General features: G+C 46.3%; 1 protein-coding gene across 1 annotated transcript in view; it reads right to left on the reverse strand.

Annotated features, from left to right (window-relative positions):
• The window catches only part of SLC1A1 (solute carrier family 1 member 1), an 88,302-nt gene extending 76,775 nt beyond the window's left edge, over positions 1-11,527 (reverse strand). The window contains exon 1 of the mRNA XM_049895593.1: positions 11,062-11,527. Coding sequence (XP_049751550.1) covers positions 11,062-11,152 — 91 coding nt within the window. The 5' untranslated portion in view covers positions 11,153-11,527. The remainder of the gene's footprint in view (positions 1-11,061) is intronic.
• Positions 11,528-16,500: the final 4,973 nt, after the last annotated feature.

The raw sequence follows: 16,500 nt of genomic DNA on the forward strand, positions 1-16,500 counted from the left end.
CTATTCTTACCATTTTAAACAAAAGTCTTTTAAGAACACTATTATTTTACTTTGCATTTTTAAAGTATTCTCTATTTTCATGAACATTTGAAATTGGAGATTTATTTATTTTGTGGTTTTTGGGTATTTTGTGTTTCACCAACATTTTAAACTGAGATGGATGAAATCTAAAAGCATACATCTCTTAGATCTTAATATTACTGCTCTAATAAAACTTTAATACTGACACAGAATATTATCCTGGTGTCTTAGGTTGGGTTCTCTGGAGAAGCAAAACCAGTAAAGCATACAAATATATATACATAGAGAGAGATTTATATCAAAGAAATGGCTCATTTGGTTGTAGAGGTGGGAACATCCCAAGTCCGTGGGTCAGGATAGAGGCTTCTCCTTATTTATGTTGCCACAGGTGCTGGCAAACCCAAGACTGTCAGGTCAGACAGCAGGGCACAGCAGGGCTCTCACTCACAGGCTGCGAAGATGGACAAATCCCAAGATCGGCTGCAAGACTGCAGGTAAGCTGCTAGCTCAAGTCCCAAGAACTGGGGGTCAGACAAACAAGAGCCAGCTGCAGGATTCAGAGTGAGCAAAAGCCCACGAGCCTTTCCAGAATGTCCACTTATATTCAATGCAGGCCACAGGCCCAAGGAAACTCCCTTTCAACTGATTGGCTACTCATAGCAGATCCCATCATGGAGGTGATCATATTACATGAAATCTCATCATGGAACGGATCACATCATGATATAACTACCAAACTACATCATAACTGCCAAACAACTGAGAATCATCACCCAGCCAAGTTGACACACGACCCTAAAAATCACACCTGGTAATAGCCCCATCTACAATTCACATTATTGTCCTCAAGTTACCATCAGCAGTTCAAACGCAGAACGACTGATGCGACATCAAGGTCATGTAAAGACCTCTAATCTTCCCTTAGTTCCCTATGGAAGAAGCCCTGGTAGCGCAGATGTTATGTGATCAGCCTCTCACCGAAAGGTTGGTGGTTCGAACCCACCAGTCTCTTCATGGGAGGAAGATGTGGCAGTCTGCTTCTGTAAAGATTACATCCTGGGAAACCCTATGGGTAGTTCTACCTGCCTTATATGGTTGCTATGAATTGAAATTGACTTGATGGCAATGGGCTTGGTTTGGGGGTTTTAGTTCCCTATGGAAGAATCCCTCTGGCTCCTGGCAATGGACTGAGGAAAGACTATACAATCAGAGAGCTAAAAGATTTCAAAGCTAGAAAGAACCTCAGAGACTTCCTAATCCAGGGTCGACAAGTATGCAGCAGACTCCCTGATCCCAAGCCCTTGGCAGACATCAATAATCAGTTCCGGACCTTTCACCTCCAACCGTACACTACCTATAAGTGAATGTTCTTCCACCTAATTCAAACCCCTCCTTTTTCTAACAAGGAAACTAAGGTTCAGAGAGTTTAAGTATTAGATACACTTCTCTTACATAGCTTTTAAGAGTCAGTCTCATTAAAAGGTCTCATTTCATTCCCCAGTGCCTGAAGGTGTAACGAGGATGTATTTGCCCATGTTGTAGTTGTTGTTATGTGCCATCGAATCGATTCCAACTCACATTGACCCTATATGACTGAGTAGAGTTGCCACATTGGGTTTTCTTGGCTATAATCTTCATGGGAGCAGATCGCCAGGTCTTTCTCCTGAGGAGCGGCTGGTGGCTTTGAATCGCCAATCTTTTGGTTACCAGCCAAGCACTTAACCATTGTACCACTAGGGCTCCTTGCTCTTGCCCATGTTGTTCGTGTTAAGTGCTGCTGAGCCAGTTCCAACTCATAGCGGCCCTATATACAATGGGACGAAACAGTGCCCAGTCTTGCACCATCCTCACAATCATTGCTAGGTTGCAGGCATTGTGTCAATTCATCTTGTTGAAAGTCTTCCTTTTTTTGCGGACCCTCTGCTTTACCAAGTATGATGTCCACCTCCAGGGACTGGTCCCTCCTGATAACATGTCCAAGGTATGTGAGATGAAGCCTCACCATCCTCCCTTCTAAGGAGAATTCTGGTTGTATTTCTTCAAAGACAGAGTTGTTCATTCTTCTGGCAGTCCATGGTATATTCAGTATTCTTTGCCCACACAATAATTGAAAGGCTTCCATTCTTCTTCGTTCTTCCTTATTCATTGTCCAGCTTTCACATGCCTACGAGGCAATTGAAAATGCCACAGCTAGGGTCAGAGGCACCTTAGTCCTCAAAGCGATGTCTTTGATTTTCAACACTTTTAAAGAGGTCTTTTGCAGCAGATTTCCCCAATGCAATACGTCCTTTGATTTCTTGACTGTTGCTTCCACAGGCGTTGATTGTAGATCCAAGTAAAATGAAATCCTTGACAACGTCAATATTTTCTCCATTTATCATGATGTTGCTTATTGGTCCAGTTGTAAGGATTTTTGTTTTCTTTATGTTGAGGTGTAATCCATACAGAAGGCTGGATTACTAATGAAGATCTTTGACCTCCATCAGTAAAACTTTCAAATTCTCTTCGCTTTCGGCAAGGAAAGTTGGGTCATCTGCATATCACAGGTTGTTAATGAGTCTTCCTCCAATTCTGATGCCACGCTCTTCTTCATACAGTCCGGCTTCCTGGATTATCTGCTCAGCATACAGACTGGATAAGTATGGTAAAAGGACAAAACCCTGACGCACACCTTTCCTGACTTCAGATCACTCAGTATCTCCTTGTCCTGTTCCAACACCTGCCTCTTGGTCTAATTACAGGTTTCACATGAGCACATTTAAGTGTTCTGGAATTCCCATTCTTCGCAATGTTATCCATGACTTGTTATGATCCACACGGTTGAATGCCTTTGCATAGTCAATAAAATACAGGTAAACATCTTTCTGGTATTCTCCTCTTTCAACCAGGATCCATCTGACATCAGCAATGACATCCCTCGTTCCTGAATCCAGCTTGTATTTCTGGATGTTCCCTGTTGATGTACTGCTGAAACCATACATTTTGGATTATCTTTAGGAAAATTTTACCTGTGTGTGATATTAATGATATTGTTTAATTATTTCCGCATTCTGTTGAATCATCTTTCTTTGGAATGGGCACAAATATGGATCTCTTCCAGTCAGTTGGCCTGGTAGCTGTCTGCCAAATTTCTTGGCACAGACGAGTGAGCACCTCCAGCATTGCATCCATTTGTTGAAACATCTCAATTGGTATTTCATCAATTCCTGGAGCTTTGTTTTTCGCCAACGTCTTCAATGCAGCTTGAACTTCTTCCTTCAATACCATAGGTTCTTGATCATATGCTACCTCCTGAAATGGCTGAACATTGACCAATTATTTTTGGTACAATGACCCTGTGTATTCCCCTCACCTTTTTTTGTTGCTTCTGCATCATTTAATATTTTGCCCACAGAATCCTTCACTATCGCAACTCGAGGCTTGAATTTTTTCTTCAGTTCTTTCAGCCTGAGAAATGCCAAGCGTGTTCTTCCCTTGTAGTTTTCTAACTCCAGCTGTTCGCACATGTCTTTAGAATACTTTGTCTTCTCAAGTCACTCTTTGAAATCTGTTCAGCTCTATTACTGCAACATTTCTTTCATTCACTTTAGCTACTCTACATTCAAGAGTAAGTTTCAGAGTCTCTTTTGACATCCATTTTGGTCTCTTCTTTCTTTCCTGTCTTTTTAATGACCTTTTGCTTTCTTCATGTATGATGTCCTTGATGTCATCCCATAACTCCTCTGGTCTTCTGTCATTAGTGTTCAATGCATCAAATCTATTCCTGAGATAGTCTCTAAATCCAGGTGGGATATACTTAAGGTGGTATTTTGGCTCTCGTGGGCTTACTTCAGTTTTCTTCAGCTTCAACTTGAACTTGCATATGAGCAACTGATGTTCTGTTCTGCAGTTGGCCCTTGGCCTTATTCTGACTGATGATATTGAGCTTCATCATCGTCTCTTTCCACAAATGTAGGTGATTTGATTCCTGTATATTCCATCTGGCGAGGTCTGTATGTACAGTCACCGTTTATGTTGTTGAAAAAAAGGTATTTGCAATGAAGAAGTCATTGGTCATGCAAAATTATATCATGTGATCTCTGGCATTGTTTCTATAACCAAGGCTATATTTTCCTGAGGGATTTCATTTTACTTGGATCTACAATCAACACCCATGGAAGCAGCTGTCAAGAAATCAAAAGATGCATTGCACTGAGCAAATCTGCTGCAAAGGGCCTCTTTAAAGTGTTGACAAGCACAAATGTCACCTTGAGGACTAAGATGTGCCTCACCCAAGCCATGGTATTTTCAAGTGCATCATATGCATGTGAAAGCTGGACAATGATAAGGAAGGCCGAAGAAGAACTGACACCTTTGAATTACACTGTTGAAGAATACTGAATATACCATGGATTGCCAAAAGAATGAACAACTCTGTCTTGGAAGAAGTACAACCAGAGTGTTCCTTAGAAGCAAGGACGGCGAGGCTGTGTCTTACACACTTTGGATACGTCAGGAGGGATCACTCCCTCGAGAAGGACATCAACGAGATGGATTGACACAGTGGCTACAACAATGAGCTCAAGCATAACGACGACTATGAGCATGACGCAGACCCAAGTATCCTCTATGTAAAAAAGGAAACAAAAACCCTTTTGACCTCACATTTAGCTACCACCTTCTCCTATTCCTTTCACAACTTGTTGTTGTTGTTAGGTGCTGTTGAGTCGGTTCTGACTCATAGCGACACTATGTACAATAGAACAAAACGCTGCCCGGTCCTGTGCCACCCTCATAACTGTTGCTATGCTTGAGCCCATTGTTGTAGCCATGTGTCAATTCATCTTGTTGAGGGTCTTCCTCTTTTTTGCTGACCCTCTACCTTACCAAGTATAAAGTCCTTCACTAGGGACTGGTCCCTCCTGATAACATGTCCAAAGTACATGGGGTAAAGCCTCATCCTCATTTCCAAGGAGCATTCTGGCTGTACTTCTTCCAAGACAGATTTATTTGTTCTTCTGGCAGTCCGCGGTACATTCAGTATTCTTCACCAGCGCTATAACTTAAAGGCATCAGTATTTTTTCAGTCTTACTTACTCATTGTCCAGCTTTCCCAAGCATATGTGATATTTGAAAATACCATGGCTTGGGTCAGGTACACCTTAGTCCTTAAAGTGACATCTTTGTTTTTCGACACTTTAAAGAGGTCTTTTGCAGCAGATTTGCCCAATGCAATGTGTCTTTTGAGTTCTTGACTACTGCTTCCATGGGCGTTGATTGTGGATCCAAGTAAAACGAAATCCTGGACAACTTCAATCTTTTGTCAACTGACAACTAAGCACCTCTAAAAAGGGGTCCAGAGGTTCATGTCTTTACTCTGATGGGGCTTCTCCCCAAACCACCCACTAGTGCAGTGAACCTACCGTATGTTTTACTACCACCACCCATCTGTCATTTTGTCACACTGTGGCAGCTTGGGCATTGCTAGGATGCTGGAAGCTTGGCCACCGGCATTTCAAATACCAGCAGGGTCACCTGTGGCAAACAGGTCTCAGCAGAGCTTCCAGACTAAAACAGAATGAGAAGAAAGGCCTGAAGATCTACTTCCAAAAAATCAGCCAATGGAAACCCTATGGATCACAACAGAATAGTGTCTGATAGCGTGCTGGAAGTTGAACCCCTTAGGTTGGAAGGCAATCAAAATACACAGTGTCCTCAACAACGGACCCCAAAACACCAACGATTGTGAAGATGGCATAAGAACGGGCAGTATTTGTACATGGGGTCTCCATGAGGTGGAGCCGACTCCATGCCAAATAAACGACAATGCTTTATAGTTGCAAACAAACTGAGTTTTCACAAACGTCCCCTGAGGTTTCATCGCCATGATGGATGGGAACTGTCATAAGTAAGGAGCCCTGGTGGTGCAGTGGTTAAGATCTCGGCTGCTGATCAAAAGGTCTGCAGTTTGAATCCACCAGTCACTCCTTGGAAACCCTGTGGGGCAGTTCTACTCTGTCCTATAGGGTCGCTATGAATCAGAATCAACTTGACGGGCAATGGATCATAAGTAAAACAGATGGTAGGTTAACTGAGCTGGTCTCTGGCTTCTGCCCTTGAACTTTCTTGGTCTTTGGTCAAAGCAGCAGCCAGACAGAGCGGATTAAAATACAACCTGAGCTTGTCGCTGCTCTGCTCAAAGTCTCCTAAGGATTTTACATCTTGTAGCCAAAGTCAAATTCCTTGCAAGGGCTTATGATACCCCTTTGTCTGCCTCCTCCTAGCTCCCATCTCATCTGCCCCTGCTTTCTCCTCCGTCATCCTCTCCTTGCTGGTTCTCAAACTAGCCAGCATACTCCTACCTCTAGCCTTCCCCTTGCTGCTCTGTGCCTGCAATACTCTTTCCAGTCTGGAGTCAACTGTCCCCTTCTCAGCATGTCCTTCCCTGCCTCCCTATTGAAAACTGCAACTCCCACCCTTCCTAGTCCCCTCCCCTGCTTTATCTTACTCTTGAGCACTTACTTAGCACCACATGACATAGTCCTTATTTTATTTTACCTTTTATTCTGGTGTCTATCTTTCTCCCCATGAATACATGTTGCATAAGGACAGGGGTTTTTGTCGTTAGGGTCACCGCTGTGTGCCCCGGGTCTAGAACAGCCCCTGGCACACCACAGGTGCCAATACATGTTTATGGAATGAATGAGTGACTGAATGAATGATTGATTGGCTATGGCAGCTGTATTTGCAGGATGAGGAGGCCCTGGGTGGTGTAAGGCTTTGCAGGGTTTAACAGAAATTAACAAAGACTGTACCTAACTATTCAATCTCTGAATAGGGATTTAATAAATGATTAGCTCTTAGCATCTCACAAACCCTCTAGAGCGCAGTTCTGCTCTGACATACATGGGGTTGCCATGAGTCAGAATCGACTCGAAGGCAACTGATTTGGTTGTTTGGTTTTGTCCACGCAAAGAATTAACTCTCATAGCTACTACACCAAATTGAAAACCAAACTTGTTGCTATTGAGTTGATCCTGACTCATGGTGACTTCCGGTGCTACAAGGTGGGACTGCTCCATAGGGTTTTCTTCGCAGTAACAAACTGATAACTGTTAACGACAACAACAATCTTCATGGCAACAGATCATCAGGTCTTCCTCAGCACCGCCAGGTGGGTGTGAACTGTCATCTTTGCGGTTAGTGGACCAGCGCGAATCATTTAAAGATGACCTTTAACTGCATTTTCCCTTGCTTGCTATGTTCTAAAGAATCAAAGGCTTTAAGCTGCCCTGTGAACATCTGTGTCCCTCATTTCAATAACCAAACTATTTCAAAGTATCAGGCCTGCTGAATTAGATAGCAGAGAACAAACATTTTAATGGTTGGAATTAGAAGATGACATTCTGTCCGGGCAAGTCATACATTTAATGGTTTCTTCTCCTTTCAGGCTCAGGTGCCGAATGGTTCAGGATAGGGGCTGTGTGTGACATCTTTGTGGCTTCTCTGAATTTAGGCAGTCATAAAAATCAACCCTCAATAGCATGACCTAGGAATACTTACTGGCTGACGTGCTGTCACCCCTTTAAGTCTGCTGGAGTTTCACTTCTGGTTATTGGAGTCCTTGGGTGGTGAAAACGGTTAATGCGTTTGGCTGGGAACCCGAAAGTTGGCAGTTCAAGTCTACCCAAAGGTGCCTCACAGGAAAGGCCTGGCTGTCTGTTTCCGAAATATCAGTCACTGGAAATGCCGTGGAGCAGCTCTACTCTGACACTTGGGGTCACCAGGAGTTGGAATGGACTCCGTGGCAACTGGTGCAATTAATTAATAATTATTAATTAACTTTACTCCTTATTAACTGCTCGTTAATGAGCCACCACAGACTACACAAATGCAGGTATGATTTCCACCCAGGCCCAGCGCTCTGAAGAAAGACGAAAGGAGGAGGACTCCTGGAAGTGACTGCTGATGCTGGGCGTTTCGGGGGTGGGCTTGGTTTGGGACCCCCAGACCAGGAGCAGGTGGGGACTGATGTGGACTGCCTCTGTCTGCAGGAGCAAATGACAGGGAAGACTTATTGCCCAGTATGTTAACGATGTCTAAATGGTGATTTTTCTTTCCGGAGACAAGGGCATTTGCTGGAACATGAGAAAAGTACCCACATCAAGCTTCTGGGGCTCACCCACATTAAAACTGGAGCAAAGCACCCATCTGACACCAAAACCTGTGTCTGCGAAATGGGGCAGGTAATCCCCACTGACGCTGAAGATGTTATCTGTGTAACTGGTTCCAAAGGCTGGGGAACAACCACTCGAAACCCTTCCCACACCAGCCTCTAGCAATCGGTACCCGGGACACTGGTGTGCCACAGTTGGTTAGCAAGACGGTATCTGTGGAGAACCCCAGGGCGGAAAAGGCACAATTATTCCACTTCCACGGGGCACTGGGAGGGAGCCGTAAGCCCAGGGTTATCCTCAACGTCCTTAATGGATTTAATAATTAATTCTGCACTCTTACCACCAGGAATGGAGCTCTGGGGGCTCAGTGGTTAAGCATTTTGCTGCTAACCAAAAGGTCGGTAGTTCAAATCCACCTTTGCAATCCCTACAGGGCACCTCTACTCGGTCCTAGAAGGTCACTATAAGTCAGAATCAACTCGACAGCAACGGGTTTGGTTTATTTTTGGTTTTTACCACTGGGAAAACAAGACCATCTCTTCTATCTGGCCGAAGAAAAATCAAAATGCTGTCTCCGGGGGGGTCTGTTGCTTCAGTGCAGGGCAAGACCGACCCTCCACACAAATGCCCAGAGGCACTCTGCACTTCTTGGGGGAAACAGAGTTAATCAGTCAATGCTTGCTTCCCTCTTCTCTCCTTTCCTTCCAGGGAGGACCAGGCAATTCCAGGGTGTTCTTTATTAGGAACCTGACTTTCCTTGGGAGAAGGTTCTGGAGTACGATATCTGACCCTGAGGATTCCATTAAATTTCAAAGGCTTTTTTAAAGGAAGTGGTGGGAGGGAGAACAGACAACACCAGCTATTCTGAGATTGGGAAGCAGCAGCTGAAAAGGAAAGCAGGAGAGGATAGGCAGGCCTGTCCCCCACCTGCCCTTCCCAAAAGCCCAGCTCCTATTTCCCAAAAGGAAGGTGGGACTCCCAAGGAGTCCAAATTCAGAGAAGGAGCAGCAGCCCTCACCTGCCGGGTGTCCCCACCTTTGTGAACTTCAAGAGGAAAGTAGCACTGGCTTGCAATCCCAAACAAATGCACCCCACAGCCCAACTGTGGCAACAGAGAACCCTGGCAGAAATTCAGAATCTAAGTGTGGTTCAGTGCGCACATCTGGACAATGTTCTGACAGTGGTGTCACTAGGGTCTGTGTCACCCCCCACGGACCTCCTCCTGTACCAGACCATACAGAATCCTCAGCAATGTTTCTGTACTAATTTTACTTGTAAATCATAATTCCCGTATATCACGCCTTCTTTTCCATTAATTACTTCCTTCTCAAAAAAGTTATTGATACAGGTTCACAAACACTAACTACCACAATATTGTAGCTAAAACACCAGAAAAGTAGACAAAAGCAGTGACAACAATTAAAATAACGGCGTGTGCTTGCAGCGCGTGCAGAGGAAACTGGGTGACTGGAAGCACCACTGTAATCGGGTAACAACGACAGCTCTGACCAGGGCACATGAGAAGGTCCCGATCGGGTAACAACGACAGCTCTGACCAGGGCGCATGAGAAGGTCCCGATCGGGTAACAACGACAGCTCTGACCAGGGCACATGAGAAGGTCCCGATCGGGTAACAACGACAGCTCTGACCAGGGCGCATGAGAAGGTCCCGATCGGGTAACAACGACAGCTCTGACCAGGGCGCATGAGAAGGTCCCGATCGGGTAACAACGACAGCTCTGACCAGGGCACATGAGAAGGTCCCGATCGGGTAACAACGACAGCTCTGACCAGGGCACATGAGAAGGTCCCGAAGGTAAATTAGCATGGAGTTTGAGCCTTATAGGCAGATTGATGCATGTAAGCTGGGCTTGCAAAAAAATGGCTTTGTTGTTATAGCTAACGACAGAGATATTTTCACACAGTCATTTTGGCATCACCCCCTCTGACAGTGTCACCCGGTGCTGTTTGCACCCCCCCCCCGTCTCCCTAGTGAAGCCATTGGGTTCCAATATGCACCTAGTCCAGTGACCCCTTAGGAGTGAATCACCTAAATACACCCTGGTTTAAACACAAGCCAAGATGACTTAAGATTTATTTTCAACAGAAAAACAGTGGGGAGAGCAAGAGGGCTCCAGAGGAGGGGCGCTATCTCAGCAGCCGACCAGGGTGGAAAGGGTGGATCTGACTTCTGGGCTCGTCCCCGTGTCCTCCGCGGGCACTCACTGCTCACCCCCGATTCAGACACGATTCTGGCGGGCTTTCGGCACCCCTGTGCACGCTGTAGGCACCCGTGCGTGGAAAGGCACCTTTCCAGGCACTGCTCAGGGTAAGCCCTGGCAACTTCCCTACCCTGCCTCTCCTGGCCCGGCCACCCCTGCGCCCAAGGTCCAGCGGAGCCTCTGCCAGCCCAACAGAAGCCGACGATTCACAATCTCTCCGGGGCCGCGGGGTTCAGGGAAAAAAGGGGAGCAGATAGGGTTAAAAAAAAATTAAACCACGTCTGCTTCCAGACGGGAAGAAGGTGAGCTACTTGTTTCCTTTCCCCCTTCCAAGCCCCCTTGGTCATTCTGGATAAAGCAGCTCGCGGAGGCCCCAAACGAGAGTCCTCGAGGAGCTTTGTTCTGCTCACTCAGAGATCCACGCGCTGGGGAGAGGCCCCCGCGTGGGGGCAAAGCCAAGGTCGAGGGGGAGCCGGGGGTCTCCGCGGCACAAGCGCCAGCACCGTGCCTTCCGCGTGCGCGCACACCCGGGCCCAGCCTGGTGCGCGTTCATCTCCGTGCCCATTCTAGTGCCCACCCTAGTGCGTGCCCACCCTCATGCGCACGCGGCCTGGGCGCGGGGCGCGCGTGAGGGCGCGTGTCGCCCACCGGCCGGCGCTCACCTAGCACCACCGCGGCCACGGTGCTGATCAGCAGCCAGTTTTTCTTGATAAAGCGCCACCAGTCGCAGCCCTTCTTCGCCGGCTTCCCCATGGCGGATGCAGGGCTCGGAGCTGCCGCGGTGGCTGCGGCGCGCGGGGCTCGGCTGGGCTCGTGGGCCGGGGCCCGGGACTGTGGCAGCTCCGCGGCGTGCTGGGGAGAGGTGCGTGCTGTCACCGCCGCCGCCTGGGACCGCACCTCGCCTGTCGCTCCTGAGCCCGTGCCGCCCCGGCTGCTTTGCGTGGGGGCGCCCGGCTCCTCCCGCTGCTGCCGCGCTCTGCGCCCTGCCAACCAGCGAGCGGGGAGGAGCGGCGGCTGGAGGCGGGTCGGGGTGCGCACTGGGGCGCCCGGGTTCGAGGGGGGTCGTCGGGGAGGGCCCCAGCGCTGCGGCAGGGACTGGGGCGGCCTCTTGGGGACCCTGCGCCCCTTCGGGCCTTCAGCTGAGGTCTAGTTCCCTTCCTTCCACGCCCCCCTCTCATGCTGGGTTTTGATGTTACGGGTTTCCTTCTCTCCCTAATCTTGAGGGTGGAGCCGCTGGCCCCCCTGGATTTGGATTTCATCCTGCACCCCCCCGCCCCCCCCCCCCCCACATCAGCTATTCCCAAATGCCAACACTGGTGCCCTTCGAGTTGGGAGAGGCTTCGAGTTGGGGAAACTGAGTGCTGCTGTGGGTCACCCTTACTCCCCAGGAAGCCTGAAGCCTGGGGGAGGAGGAAAAGAAAGAGCGCTGGGCGCAGGTCCGGATTTGATGACCCTTCACGCGGGCCTCTAGTCTCATCCCCCACCCCCACAAGTATTATTGACTCTCTTTTTATGAGTCGAGGGAGGTGAGGCTCCGGCAGGATTTCTGGGGTCCCAGGGCTAGTAAGGGTACCCTGTACGTCATGTATTAGGCGCCCGCGAGTCGGTTCCGACTCACAGGGACCCTGCGTACAACAGAAGGAAACAAAATTCCTTCTCACAATTCCTGCTGACTTTGTTTCCAGCTCTGCATATGGACCTCTCTCATGGGACCTCTTAGAATTTCACTTCTGCTCCCTGTGACCTGCTTTGTGGCCCTTTGGCAAAGTAATGAGGACTGAGAGCCCGGCCAGGCTGTTCTGGGGAGAAGGTGGGCGGGCCCTTCCCTAAGACCGAATGCCTTGGCAAGGCAGATAGAGGAGAGTTGGAGAAACTAGGTTAGTGGTGCCAGGTAGACTCAGCATTGCTGGCTGGACTTTCCCATTCTCCTCCTCCGTGCTGCTACCCAGTTTCATTCACTCTCACATGTGCAAACTTCCCTTCCTGTTACCACATCCCCAAACCTGCAGCTCTAAGCGGGCTTCTGATTTGGTTTTCCTAAAATTAAACGTGCCCTGCACCTTTGAATAAGATAATGTGTGTAAATGACTTAGAACAGTGCCCGATACACAGGCACTGGGTATTAGTTGTACCTGGGGGTACCCTGGACAAGCACCTTCTGGCTCCTTGTCTCTTGTCACCTGTTGGGGTGAACACACCCTGAAACTTCAAACCCACAAGAACCCTTGCAGACTGATCGATAGCAATTGCCCTTTAGAACTGCAAGTGGCTATCAGCCACCTATCTTGTGCTCACCCCTACAGCTCGTATGGTGCATACTTGTTTTGTGCTCGTTTAAGTTATGCAAGTTTTAAATCCTGCAATATAAAAAGGTGAATGAAATCTAAATACATACGCACATTTTGAAATAATGAAAATCTCCTAGATTAAAAAAAAAAAGTCAAGGATCACAAGAGTTCAAATCTGGTGAGCCAAGTGAACAGGAAGCTGTGTTTCTGCTATTGTTGTTGTTAGGTACCGTCCAGTAGATTCTGACTCACAGCGACCCCCTGTGTAACAGAACGAAATTTTGCTCAGTCCTGTACCATCCTCAGAGTAGTAGGTATATTTGGGCCCGTTGTTGTCAGTCCATCTCGTTGAGGATCTTCCTCTTTTTCGCTGACCCTCCACTTTACCAATGCTGGAAGGTGAGCGCCTCAGGCTAGAAGGCATTCAAGATACCACTGGGGAAGAGCTGCCTTCTCACAGTAGAGTCGACCTTAATGACGTGGGTCAAGTGAAGCTTTCAGATCTTCATTTGCTGATGTGACATGACTCGAAATGAGAAGAAACAGCTGAAAATATCCACTGGTAATCGAAACCTGGAACGTATTAAGTATGACTCAAGGAACAGTTTGGGTTTAGCTGATGGTAAAAAAAAAAAAAAAAAAAAAAATTTATGAAGCGCTTATCACGTGCTTGGCGCTGATCTAAGCAGTCCGTTGTTGTTTTTGTTGTTGTTATTAGGTGCCATCAAGTCAGTTCTGACTCATAGTGACCCTATGTACTACAGAACAAAACACTGCCTGGTCCTGCGCCATCCTCACAATCATTGCTATGCTTGAGCGCATTGTTGCAGCCACTGTGTCAATCCATTTCCTTGAGGGTCTTCCTCTTTTCTGCTGACCCTGTGCTTTGCCAAGCATGATGTCCTTCTCCAGGGGCTGATCCCTCCTGACAACATGTCCAAAGTATGTAAGACGCAGTCTCACCATCCTTGCTTCTAAGGAGAATTTTGGCTGTGCTTCTTCCAAGACAGATTTGTTCATTCATCTGGCAGTCCAGGGTATATTCAGTATTCTTTACCACCACCACAATTCAAAGGCATCAGTTTTTCTCTGGTTTTCCTTATTCATCGTCCAGCTTTCGCATGCATATGATGCAATTGAAAACACCGTGGCTTGGGTCAGGTGCACCTTCGTCTTCAAGGTGATGTCTTTGCTTTTCAACATTTTAAAGAGGTCTTTTGCAGCAGATTTGCCGAATGCAATGTGTCTGTTGATTTCTTGACTGCCGCTTTCATGGGCGTTGACTGTGGATCCAAATGAAATGAAATCCTTGACAACTTGAATCTTTTCTCCATCCATCATGATGTTGCTTATTGGTCCAGCTGTGAAGATTTTTGTTTTCTTTATGTTGAGGTGTAATCCATACTGAAGGCTGTGGTCTTTGATCTTTATCAGTAAGTGCTTGAGATCCTCCTCACTTTCAGCAAGCAAGGTTGTGTCATCTGCATAACGCAGGTTGTTAATGAGTCTTCCTCCAATCCTGATGCCCGTTCTTCTTCATATGGTCCAGCTTCTTGAATTGTTTGCTCAGCATACAGGTTGAATAGGTATGGTGAAAGGGTACAACCCTGACGCACATCCTTTCTACAGGTTCCTCATGAGCACGATTAAGTGTTCTAGAATTCCCATTCTTTGCAATGTTATCCATAATTTATGATCCACACAATTGAATGCCTTGCATAGTCAATAAAACACAGATAAACACCCTGCACATATCTGCTGCCTCTGTCCAAGCACTTTGGTCCTTGCAACAACTCAGTGAGGTAGCTACTATTGTTGTTACTTCATGGGGCTGCCAGAATAATGAAATAAGGTGTGTTATCATTATCATCCTCATTGTATAGCTGAGGAAACTGAGGCACAAAATGGTCAAGTAACTTGTCTAAGAACCCTCGTAAGTAAGAGGAGGATCAAGGACTTGAAGCTCGGTGGTCTGGCTCTGGAGTTTGTGCATTTAAGTGCCACCTCTTTTATGAGGGATCAATACAGAATTGTTATGGGGATATTATTCTTGAGTTATGTGAATTTAAATTTATGCAAGTTCTTCAAGAATCCATCCAGGAGACACTACGGTGTCCTAAAGTACTGAGCTCAAGTGGACACTGAATACATTTTGTAGGGCAGTGGTTGAAGTCCCAAATTCCCTGTCCGTTGCTGCTGGTGGCACCTTAGTCTATGTGAGTTCTCTGCTCAAGGCAAGAAATTCCATATGAAGCATCACTTTGGGGTCGGAGGGACCGGTGGAGATCTCCTAGCAATTAACTTCGATTCCTTTGTACTGTCTTGACCTGTGGTAGTCATACACACAGATGCTCTCAGATTGGACAAGCATAACTCGACCACTCTGTTCCTGGACGAATAAGGTCACTTTCCTGGGATAAGACCTTAAGACCAGGTGGGAAGAAGTGTTAGCAATTGTTTTTTTCTTCCTTTAATCATCAACATCTCCCTTTCCTCGAGGCTCCTCAGATTCCTTGACCCTGCTGAAATAAATCTTTGGCGAATTCTTATTAGGTTACATTTTGCTGGCTTGCTGATTCTTTTGTTTTGAAACCTTTAAATAACTCTGCAGTTTCCTTTATTGCTATTGGGTTGTGGTTGTTTTTTACACGGTTGACTCATGGATTCTCCCGTTACTTACTGAAGTGAAGAGACTTCGATGTTACCAGACAAGGTTAAACCAGCAGGTGACAGCCTGGCCTTATATGTTAATTCTGATATAAATGAAAAAAGGCATTCAGAAACAAAAAGTGAGATGTCAGCTTCTGAGTATTCTAGAAATAGTTGGCTGGTTGTGTTCTAGTCGTCATAAAACATATGCGGTTAGTTGCTTTGTCCTCACGCTATGGCAACAGGGAGAAAAGCATGATGGGTACCAGTGTTCTTCAGCATCTCCTTCAGCATCTCCAGCTGAGCAATCTTTCATGACCAACGGGTGGCAGGAAGGATGCCGTCAGCATATTCAGGCCCTCTTTAGCCATCTCTTCTTTATCTTCCAATCTTGATCTGTATATAAATTTATCTTGGAATGATAAATAACAATAAAAGAACTGTAATTCATTAAACCTTTATAATAATTCTCCAAGCAATATCTTATTAAAGATGATTTAGTGCAAAGCTTCTTATCTATTGGTAAGTGTCCTTGAACTCTTGGCTTCAACAGAACTTTGGCCCATAGGTTTTATTGCTCACTTCTGACACACTGAAGAACTATTCCATTTCATTTCATTATTGTTGTCCAGTGCCATCAAGAACAAAACATTGCCTGATCTTGCACCATCCTCACAATCGTTGCTGTGCTTGAGTCCATTGTTGCAACCGTTGTGCCAATCCATCTCGTTGAGGGTCTTTCTCTTTTTCACTGACCCTGTACTTTACCAAGCATAACGAACTTCTCCAGGGACTGGTCCCTCCTGATAACATGTCCAAAGTACATGAGACAAAGTCTTGCCATTCTTGCTTCTAAGGAGCATTGTGGTTGTATTTCTTCCAAGACAGATTTGTTCGTCCTTTTGGAAGTCCATGGTATATTCAGTATTCTTCACCAACACATTTCATTTTTGAACATGAAAAAAAAAATTCTCTATCTGCTTCATCCCAGCTGTGTGTCCTCGAACAAATCATTTAACCTCACTTACCTGATCCGAAGCTACCATTGAAATAATAAACACAAGTGATTAACACATATTTGAAATACAGGAACAAATAACCTCACTAGTACGCAAGGCAATGCAAATTTAAACGAATATTTATCAGCTTGGCAAAGATGTCTAA

The sequence above is a fragment of the Elephas maximus genome, chromosome 9 (genome assembly GCF_024166365.1).
Source record: "Elephas maximus indicus isolate mEleMax1 chromosome 9, mEleMax1 primary haplotype, whole genome shotgun sequence".
Taxonomy (NCBI): Eukaryota; Metazoa; Chordata; class Mammalia; order Proboscidea; family Elephantidae; genus Elephas; species Elephas maximus.